The 11,074-nt window shown below is 49.0% G+C and overlaps 1 protein-coding gene across 1 annotated transcript; it reads left to right on the top strand.

Moving 5' to 3' along the window:
• The first annotated feature begins 246 nt into the window (after positions 1-246).
• Positions 247-5,857, top strand: LOC144144495 (testis-specific serine/threonine-protein kinase 1-like). Its single transcript, XM_077675965.1, has 4 exons — positions 247-362; positions 3,574-3,793; positions 4,598-4,772; positions 5,349-5,857. The coding sequence occupies exons 1-4, from the start codon at positions 247-249 to the stop codon at positions 5,696-5,698; spliced, it is 861 nt and encodes a 286-aa protein (XP_077532091.1). The 3' UTR covers positions 5,699-5,857.
• The last annotated feature ends 5,217 nt before the right edge of the window (positions 5,858-11,074 follow it).

Below are 11,074 nucleotides of genomic sequence, written 5' to 3'. Positions count from 1 at the left end.
ACTCTCTGGGGCAGTGGCAGCGATGGCGACGGCCAGTGCATAGCACGGTGGGCGGTCGGCACATACCCCTCTGCAGCGGCGGCGGGTAGTAGACGAAGAAGTGCACGTAGGCCCGTGTGCACGGGCCGAAATGGGCCCGCCTGCAGCCGCCAGGAGGTTTTTCGAACACAACGTGGTGGGCTGGTCGGTGTCTGCGTGGCCAGCCGTCTCTCTCAGCCGAGGCCGCCGCAAAAGTCTTGAAGAGCCATGAGCACCGGAGCCAGGGAGCTGCCCGCGCGCAGCGTCTCCTCGGCGCAGTGCCTCATTCGGGAGGGCTACACCGTCGGCAGGACCATTGGCGAGGGCTCCTACTGCCGGGTCAAGTAAGCCTCGCGCCCATCACCCGCGCTACCCACCCGCTTCCGCCGTAGAGGGGCCGCGCCGCCCTCACGACCAGCCGTCCTCCGCGGTCGCTGGGCTACACCGGTTATCAATTAAGACAAGCTGCCGAATTTTTAACGCTGGAATAATATTTTCTTTGTCACAATCTCGCCGTTAAATCAGGCGGTTCTTTCAGAAGTACGGCCGCAGGTTTCGGACCCGTAACACCATTGATGCGGGCGCGCGCAGGCGTCGCCAGTTGCTGTGTGGCGATGGTTTTGAATGTGCGAGTTAATGGCGAATTCGCCTCACCGAAACCCTCCGCCGCCTTATGTGGGCCTTACTACCGCCGATTCTGGTTTTCCGTGGTGGTTCGCTAGGCGACAGATAGGACACATGGTTCTCTTACTCGGTCGCTCTTCCCCCAAGTCTGCTACACAGGCTGAAATGCCATAAATACCGTATTTTTTGCGATTCTAAGCACCCTCCCCTACTTTCGGGGAAAAAAAATTGGAGAAAAAGTTTGCATGCGAGTCGAAGCACCCTCTTTTTCTAAGCAACCATCACAAGGTGGATTTCAAACGCGTGGAAGCGGGCCCAAGTTGATGTTTTGCCCGTGTCATTTATGAAATTTTCAATTAAAAAACCACTTCAGCGGAACAAAAGACGACCTGCCGGGGGATACTGAGATCGGCGGCCCAAGCGGCGCAACAGACTCGAATGACAGTGAGGGTGACTATCAGATGTAAACAGTGGGTTAACTGTCTGTACCTATTTCTCTAATGAATGTTTGACAAATGAAACATTTCTTGAGCCCGCCTCGCCGAGATACGGTCGCGAACAAAAGTGGCGGGGGAGGGGGTAGTTTAGGTTTTTCGAATCTAAGCACCACCCCCCTCGCTTTGGGCATTGTGATAGTGGAGAAAAGTGAGGTGCTTATAATCGAGTAAATACGGGAGTTTGAAGCGTGTCTGTTTTGAATAGCGCTAAAGAAAGCCGAAATAGTTGGTATCGTTGCATTTTGAACTGCGCCAAGAAGGCGCGGTCGCAGGAAGACGAAACAGGTGCCGACCATCAACTAAAGATTATTCTTAGCGCTTGTTCAAAAATAATTGCGAGAATAACTGTTATTGCTGCGGGCTTCGGTTTTAACGCCGGTAGACTTTGCTCCTCAGTGAAGCCACTTACAACGCGACAGCTGCGTTTACATTCTAGCAGGCAGTTTCGCATAAACTCGCAACGGCACGTAACGAACTTTTCTTTGGAAATTCAGTAGCAAAATAATTTTTGCAAGCAGAAGCCTTTTACAACCTCGATATTGACACACGGCCCCAGCACAATGTTCTCACCCGGCTGCAGCCCACACTGAAAATAACCCCTCAGGACATTTCATCTGGTCTTTTCGTTCCCACATAACATCACATAACATCAACCCCTGCGTAGTCTGCGCCGAACAGTTCGGTGTTGCAGCTTGAAGCCCTGGTGCAGCGAGCCCGAATTCGGGGAAGGCTCGCGGCCTCCTGGACATCGGGGAGTGACCACGTCCCCATCCCTATACCACCTTGCTCAAATAAATGTCTATTCCCCTTCCCACACGGGATCCGCTCCCAGTAACATCATACAGCGAAAGCAACGTCCAAAGAGTCAGAAGGACATGAGGAGTACCCAACAAAAAAAGTGTAACGAAGCTGCAACTTTGATAGAAGCGGGTCCTTATTGCGAACTGTCTGATTCATGAGGCGCACGATGGGCCTCTTTTGGATGTTCTGCGCTGTAAGCCAGTCACGAGGTAACCGCGTCTCTTCGCACGCAGAAGTCGCAGTTCTATACCAGGTTGAAGCTACACCGCTGCAGTAAAATGTTCAACTTGCACACGCAAACTATTTGGACAACGAAATTTGTAGTACCAGGTTGTGCTTGAAAGCTAAGGACCCTGCCCTTCCACTGTTCCGCAAGAAAAAGGAGGATAGTTACCGTACAAAATGTTTTTTTCATAGAGTTAGGACATGGTGTATGATTTGCTTAAAGCAAAAACTGGTTTACACACCGGCGTCATCACCATGGTAAAAAGCCACCCCCCCCCCCCCCCCCCCGATTAACTTCTGCGGATGATTCCCTTGAGCTCTGCACAGCACCGTATCTGTTTACTCCAATAAAGTCCAATCTAGCATGGTTGGCGTTTGATGGGTTGACTGAATGACTCAATTCCACAAAGCGGTAAAGCTTAAAAGAGTTAAAAAAGGATGTTCGTTCCTCCCTAAAAGGGCGAAAGAAAGTTTTTATAAAAAGGACTGTCTGAGGTTCCCGTGAAATAAATTAAAAATATATATACGCTGTTACCTGTTTTATGGTCGGCGTCTCTGTCGGGCGTCTTATAAACGTCGGACTCCGATTAAGATGTCACCCAATGTTTTTATATATTTCTGATACCTTCGAAGCAGCAACTAACCCAGCAAACTTGTATGCTGAACACTAAAAATTGAGACAGACAACCGGATACCAGAAGGGATACGAAACATTTGTATTTATGATTTGCGTGCGATGCAAATTTAATTCGGTAACTACATACGGACAATTGCAAATCAATAGATAAGATGTCCTATTTCCCCGCAGCCCACGGGCTAGTTTTGCTGTAGACACTCGGAAATATTACGCATAAAGTACAGGAAACAAGGAAGTGCCACGGATGAGTACGCGCTTGGAAATTAAAAAAAAAAAAAAAGGACAGTGACTATGCGAGCAAACGAGGACAGACGAGACGGCACAGGACAAGCGCAGTCACTGTTTTTCCGAGATCATGAACTGGCAAGCCACAGGGCCTTACTGGGCTTTTGTTCGCCCGTGGTTATCTTTGACCAAAGAGCACAATACCGACCTGACTTTTTTTATATATGAGCCTTCTTTTGTGCGGGCACAATTGTAAGCACGAACGTCATGTTTGTGCTCACAATTTAATCCGCACTGGGGCTTTGTGGCAAAGCTAAACTTATGCTAAGAGGCGCGCCATAGCGGAAGGCTACGAATTACTACGTCTACTTCATCTACCGTTAGGTGCAAACAGCAAGCAAACGTACAAAAAACAATCGTACGCATCTATTTTTGCACACAGGATATTACGGCTCGAGTACGGTTACTGCTACTTATTTGCGGAGCCAACCTACGATTACCATCGCTTGCTGTTGCCTGTTGTTGATGCACTTCCCGTGCTCGCAGGGAGATTTCTAAGGGCACCGAGCGCTACGCGGTCAAAATCATCGCCAAGAACCAGACGTCGTCGGACTTCGTAAATCGCTTCCTTCCCCGCGAGCTGGACATCCTGCCGCGTATCGAGCACCCCAACATCGTCAAGGTCTATCGCATCCTGCAGGCGCGAGAGAAGGTCTTCATCATCATGGAGCTCGCCGAGCACGGAGACCTCCTGGACCACATTCGGGTACGCGCGCACTGTATACACTCGGGTGCAGGTGGTGTGGCGTATCGTTTTTTAGAAGTTGGTTGTACGTCAATTAATGGGGACAATTTTACAAGTGCCAGTTGGGCATGTTGGTTCATGATTTGGAAAGCGCCATTGAAGACGAAGACTAGGCAAGAACACAGAACGAAGCGCTTCGTCCTGGATTCCTGCATATATATAGTCGTCTTCAACGGCGCTTTCCAAATCATTTACGAGTGGTGTTGCTTGCTCCGAGTTCCCTGCAGGCCTTGTTAAGCTACCCAACCAGCGCCTAAGTAGAGGGAGAGAGCAGGGTTTTACATAGGAGGAGAGGTGGCTAGGGTACAAGGTAGCAAGTCAGAATGAGGATCATAACGACGATGTGCATAATAGGTCAGGGGGAAGTTTGAAGGTCATCCCTGCACGAGGTAAGGAATGACTAATAGGTGACCATGAACATGTTGTGAACAGGAAGTTCCGATACTTGTTTTGAGTACCAAAAGGTCAGGGCAGACAGCGGAACTTTTCGACTAATTAGCTGGAAAGGTCAGCTGTCTGCCCTGGCCGAGGCGATAATAAGCAATAAAAGTGCATCCTCGCTTTTTTTTTTTTTTTTTTTGGAGACACTACTTCTCAAATGACGTCAGGCGGGAGCAAGCAAAAGGAGGCGTGCTCACTGTAGCGGCGTTATATCCTTTGAAGCCGTAGGCTCGCAGGGTCATAAACTCGTTTTTCTACCTGGAAGCCTGTCCCAATTGGTGAAGAGCGAGCGGGTACACAAACCTAACACTTTCCCTCGCGCAGAACCACGGCCGCATCAGCGAGGACCGTGCGAGGCGCTACTTCGGCCAGCTGGCCAGCGCGCTCAACTACCTGCACGGCAAGAACATTGCGCACCGAGACCTCAAGTGCGAGAACGTGCTCCTCAAGGACGAGAACACGGTCAAGCTCACCGACTTCGGATTTAGCCGATTCTGCCGTGAGTACATATGCGCGCACTACGCGCAGTCGCCTCTGGTGGTGGCGGTAAGAATAAGTTCATAGGAGGCCGGTATAAAGCGCAAAGTCTCATGGGTACGCCGCGTGCTCCCGCCACTTCCCGTTGAGATTTCTCCTCCCCTTCCGACGCCGGCGGCTTTCACGCGTGCGTGTGCGTGCTTTCTGTCAGAGTTTACCTTTCAGAGAAGCCCTAGTAGGATTAATCGTTGTTATTCATTGCATGCGTGATGCATGAGCGTTTTTTTTTTTTTGGTGGAAATATGTAACCCGCACACACGCGCGTGGAAGCCGTCGGCGTACGGAAGGCCAGGAGAGCTCTCAAACCGGATGTGGTGGGTCTCCGCGGGAGCAGACAATGTACCCATGAGCCTTTGCGCTTTTTACCGGTCACCTATTGTTGGGTAGAGAAAAAGTGCCGAGGAAGGGGCGAAAACAGTCCACGCACTGTCGAACACCGTTGCCACCTTGTCCACCAGTACAAGACGTTGTCTCGAGTTGTGGGCAGCCTCCCTCTGCTGGAACGTAACTATAACGTCTCTCCTCGTCTTGCTCGCAGACGACCCTACGGGCAAACGCGTGCTGAGCTCGACGTACTGCGGCAGCGCGGCGTACGCGTCGCCCGAGGTCCTGCAGGGCATCCCGTACAACCCCAAGATGTACGACGTGTGGTCGCTGGGGTGCATCCTGTTCATCATGGTGACGGGCACCATGCCCTTCGACGACACCAACATCAAGACGCAGATCCGGCTCCAGATGCACCGCGACGTGCGCTTCCCGCCCAACTACTCCATCTCCTCGTCCTGCAAAAGCCTCATCCGCCACATGCTCGAGCCGGACATTGTCAAGCGCGCCACGCTCAAGCAGGTGCTGCGTCACCCGTGGCTCGAGGAAGGAGTCTCCCCCTGACCACCATGGCCACGACGATGACGAACCATTGGACCAGTGTGCGTGCCACGCGGAGAGAACCACCCCGGACACACCCTGCCTCCGGCAGGGCCGCTAAATTCCCGCCGCCACTGCAGACGCCGACGAATACCATCAAATAAAGCCCACACCACGTTAAAAAAACACCTCCCCCGCCTTCACTGAAAATTTCCAGTGCGCTAAGTAAACCTAAAAGCTTTTCTCCTACCTTCCTTGTGTCAAAGCTCTGACATGTTTCCAAATTTATCTTGTCTGAATTGTCATTAAATGCTAGTGATCAGGGTGTCTTGCGACAAAATTTTGAGCAGTCGTTGGCGGCGGACCTTCTGCTGGCCGCTTGTCCGGACTGATGCACGATCTATGCTCAAATGTGGTACACTCTTCCTGGCAAGAAAGCAACTATCATGGAAATGCATCATTATAGATGAAGGCTCATCGCAAAGTGAAGCAGGACATATCAAATACTTGGCTGTAAAATCCTACAGCCCACAGTTTCCATGGCAAACAAGCCAGGGCTTCCGTGAAGCACTGTTGGTACATCTCTCCCAATGTATTTCTGAAACTGCTTGAACATTTCGGCGCAAACCTTTCACCAATGGGTAGGCAAGGTGGGCACAATGTCGGAGCATAGTTGCACAATTGAAAGCCCGCTTACATGCCGTGCTTGTGAAAAAGCACTATTGCCCTACTTCTACCGTTTCCGTGAAAATTTGTGAAATCTGTTCGGGGAAGCCGAATTCATGAAGCCTCTTGTGAAGCCGCCAGTTTTCTTTCAGTTCACTCACGCCAAGGTTGATTCGCAGTCAAGGGAGGGGGCGAAGCAAACATGCGACAGACCAATGTAGGCTTAACAACGTACTCCGAAGTCAACGTTCTCAACCGGTAGCTTTAAGCTTCACTTTGCTGACATTAAGCCTAAACATGCAACGTTAGACCGAACACCACACTTGGAGATCGAACGTGAACCAGTACTCATCAGAAAAGTTGTTTTTGTGTCAAGCTGTGGGTACAAAGACCTCAAAGCCAAACGTTAGGCCTAGGCTGCCGCATACCCAAAAGTAACTGCTGTCATTTCAGGAAAGTAGTAGTATCAGCGGTAAGCTTTATTTGGTAAAAGGGAGAAGGGGAGAGATCAAAGGTGGGACCTGAATTCCAGGACCCCAGAAGCTATTTGGCAAGCTATGGCCCTACTATATAAGCAGCGCAAGCTGCTGTGCAGGCTCCGAGCTTGACAGGGACTCTAATGAGGTTTTGTGGCTATTTTCGTCACAAGTAATCGAGCAATTCCAAACTGTGCGGAATAAATAGACTTTCTAGTGACATGCCGTCGGCATCATGATTTTATGGAACATAAGTGAGAGTCCGAACTTATGTAAGTAGCTGTTTATCAGTAGTTTTATAAGATTTTTCGCTTTTTCAGCACTTAGGATGGGGTGTGGCGTAGGCATTGATCTTTTTTTTTTAAGCCTACACGATGTTACTTTGTCTGTGCCCCGACAGTATGCTGAGGGGGAGGGGGGGCAAATATTCTGGCTGTGTGTGTTTTAGAATTTTTGGAAGCAGTTTTTCTGCATCCCTGCGGATGATACTGCAGATGGAGTTTGTTATATGGCCCTTAATTGGGCTGAATTCAAGAGCAAGGGCTCCACTGATTCCAGCGAAGCGGTACATGCGTACTTTTGCACACATGTGCCAAGAGGCATCGGTCCACGATTCGAGGGATTGTCAAAGAAACCTAGGTCGGTACTTTGAATCCTGTGTGTGTACTCTGAAGCCAACTTGAATGTCATAGACCCAGAGTAGCCCACGCCCATAGGGGGTATTCGACCCCGTACTCTTTCCGGCTGAAATGTTATCTCCTTCTCTTACCTAGCAGCTGTTTAAACTGTTGCGTATACAGCTTCCTCAGTCTTTTGTTGCCCTGCGACAAAATGACACACTAGAAAAATAAAAGCTGCTTCCGTACGATACCGAGGTTGTTGCAGCGTCATAGCGCCTGTCATTTTTTTTCGCATGTATGGCTGGTAAAGCAAGTGATATATATGATAATCTTGCAACGCCCTCCTGTTAGTCAATGGGCTTTCTTACCGGGCTCCTAACTCCACACAAGCCCAGGCGATTGCCATAGCGCTCGCCGCCTCGGACCCGAAGTCAAGGACTATAATCCCGGACTCTCGCCGAGCCCGTGAAAGCTATTTAGCGGGCAAGGTACCACCCTTGGCCTACAGTATTTTAAAATGAGTGGTGCGGTTTGTAGACCCGCACCTACAGAAATTGTGTGGTATCCGTGGCATTAAGGTCTAAGAGGTAACAAGGCCGCGCAGACGGCTGCCCGAGCGCTTACCTACCGGGCGCCTCACCCATGCTCTCCGGCTCGGGGATTAGCAAACCACTTCTGCGGTTTAAAAAAATCGCTAAACATCACTGCGATAACCGCCGGCTTTACCCAGTCCCTGCAAAGGGTCTGAGCAAGGTCGATGAGCTAATACTGCGGCGCCTGCAGACGGAACACTTTTATGTGCGCTGCAGTAGCAAAGCATTTCGACCCTAAAACAGATGGTCGGTGTCCGATACCTTCCACATGGCGTGGGCATGCCAGAGCAACCCTGAGTTATTTCTTAACCCTTCCCCTACCAGAGAGGCATGGGAGGCAGCCCTGCTCAATTGCCGGGGGCTGGAGTTTCAAAGGGCTTTAGCTCAACGGGCGTGAGCGGCGGCCTTGACCAATGGGGCCCCGAATAGAAACTGCACCTGTGCAGAGGGCCACAGGCCCTAATTCTCTTTTATTCTTCTCATAAAATAAAGTTTCACTCCTCCTGCATGTTCAGCTAGCATGTTAGGAACTGTGAATTAAACTGTGCTTGGCATAACAAAAGCTAATTTATCATTCAAAACATCTTGCTATGTTGGCCTCAGTCCCTTGTTGCGAGTGCTTCAAAGGAACACTCATGCATAAAGAAGGTGGTACTAATAAGAACATTTGTGTTGCATGTGCTACTAACAACCCAATTTATTGTTTAGCGCCCTTGTGCAGAGCACAGAAGCGCATGAGCAAAGTGGATCATGCTCAGCAATTTTTTTCCCTTTGCATTCACGCAAAGATAACAACTGCCCCTATTATCTCAACCTTGATGGCGCTGGCAAATTGATGAGCTTATTTGCACAGGCCCCGAACAGTAGCCAACACAGGGGTACAACGAGCCAAAATTAGATTTGGAGCAAGATAATCTTGGTTTTGGGGCAATTTGTGGAACAAAAAAAAATCTTGGTTTTGAAGCAATTTTTGGAGCAAGAAAATCATAGTTTTGGAGCAGGAAAATTAAAATTTGGAGCAGGCTACGGCGAAAATATAGCTTCCTTTCGGGGCACCAAATCCCAAATTTGGAGCAGTTTAATATTAAACATGTGCAAACAATTTAAAATCGGTTCAGCCATGCTTGAGCTTCAGTGGAAAAGGTCCTGCAAATGTGACCAACGAATTCTCCAGAACGTTGCAAGGCCTGGTGTATTTGTGCCAATCTGCATAACAGGTTGAAGATCAAGCAACAAAAGAAAAGAAAGCGAGAGAGAATGGTATAAGAGCTGCCAACGATACTTCTATTGGTACTCTAAAGTAAGTGCCCTTATGGATGACCAGCCCTAACCTAATTGCATAACAAATAGTTCTTCCACCTGAGCAGCATCTGGCTACACTATATACAAATAAGAAAAAAACGTTTTCTTTTCAATACATCACCAGTGATATCTGTATTGAAAAGAAAGAGTAGAATATACATGACCAGTGCAGACGTCATTGGTATGACATCAATGACACCCTTGGATATTTTCTAGCTCACCAAGCTGCTCAAAGCTTCCAAATCGCTTGCTGGTTTCGTGCAGCGCATTGTGCTGGGGTGCTGCATGTATGTAATGCTTTGTATCAGTGCAATGGCCGTGAGAATTATATTCACGCCCATCCTGCTCGCGACCATCTTAACGGATACGGCGAGCTGCTTTCGTTACTTCAAGCGACACGCACTTTGTGGTGCAGCTGATGGTCATGCACAAGGAATCTCCGTTGGCTAAAATGCCAAGGCGCCAAGAATACTTATACGCTGCATGCTTCGCCCCTCACCAGGTTTCACGTTAGGGCAGATAGCCCGGGATTTTTTTTTAAAGCACAAAATCCACTGGGTGGTTGAAGTTTAGGAGGTTAAAGATAAGAAGTGTGGAAGGCGGCAGTGAACTTTGTTTCGGTTGTTGCCTACTATCTGCCGGCAGTAGGTTTACAGCTGCACCAACAGTGCTATGCCACATGCACTTCTGAGCAGATAACTGAAAATGCTTATCAAAATTACGATTTTGGAGATAAGCCGCATTGGCGTGCTCATTGGCGCGTGCTATCGCATTTCTGCCCTTTTCCTGTTCTTAACACTACAGGGGTACCTATGCTAAAACTAAAGCCGCTTCACTCTTTAGACAGAGTTTAGTTTCGGCAAAGGTCCAGAGTACTAATGATTGATTGCAGGGTTTAACGCGCTGACGCAACGCAGGCGATAAGGCGCGCTGTAGTGGAGGGCTCCGGATTAATTTTGGCCACCTGGGGATCTTTAAGGGTCCAGTGTACCAGAAGTGGCACCGCCAGCATTGGCTGTGGACTGTGCATGAAGGCACGGGCTGTCTGTCTGGCTGTCTGAGCAACTGGATTGGATTGGATGACATACAAACCTCAGGTTGCCAACACGTTCTTTATTCTTGGCTAAAGTTTGCAAAACAGTAAAATTTTGCGCCTAGTCTGTTTTGGCGCAACGTGCGCAATTTAAACGAATTCCATGGTTTTGGCGCAGCTTGGCTCAAAATATGAAGTTGTATCAAAATGGTGCAATTGGCCACCAGCATCTTCCTATTCCTTGCTGGTTCAAGTGTAACACATTCTGTTCCTCACACACGCATTTTCTGTCTACCTAGGTGTAATTTACTGGCTTGCTTTGAACAAAACATTTTTTTATTTCGTCAAGTGATTTTAGGATAGTTAGGCGTGGGGCATAGCCTATCACCACGTTTAATTTTCTGCACTGTAAGTTCCTTATTTATCACGGAATAGAATATTGCTTCATGCACACTGCAGATTAACAGGCAAGCTGAGTTGTGTAACACATTCTCATGCCAGGACAAGTAATGCTCATGTTACTCTGCAGAGGTGAAAAAAAGAATATATACTGCCCCCCCCCCCCCCCCCCCCCAAAAAAAAAACCGTGTTGGCTCCAACACACCTCCTTGATGGCATTGCACCACCTTGATCTAACAAGTGCCACAAGACACCAGGCATGCTATGCAGAAAGTTTTATGCATGTTTAAAACTGCACGCCAGCAGTAGGA

This window comes from Haemaphysalis longicornis, unplaced genomic scaffold (genome assembly GCF_048455015.1).
Source record: "Haemaphysalis longicornis isolate Haplotype H1 unplaced genomic scaffold, Haemaphysalis longicornis Haplotype H1 scaffold_7, whole genome shotgun sequence".
NCBI classification, from domain to species: domain Eukaryota; kingdom Metazoa; phylum Arthropoda; class Arachnida; order Ixodida; family Ixodidae; genus Haemaphysalis; species Haemaphysalis longicornis.
The sequence above is the reverse complement of the archived record's forward strand: the minus strand, read 5'-3'. Positions and strand labels throughout refer to the sequence as shown.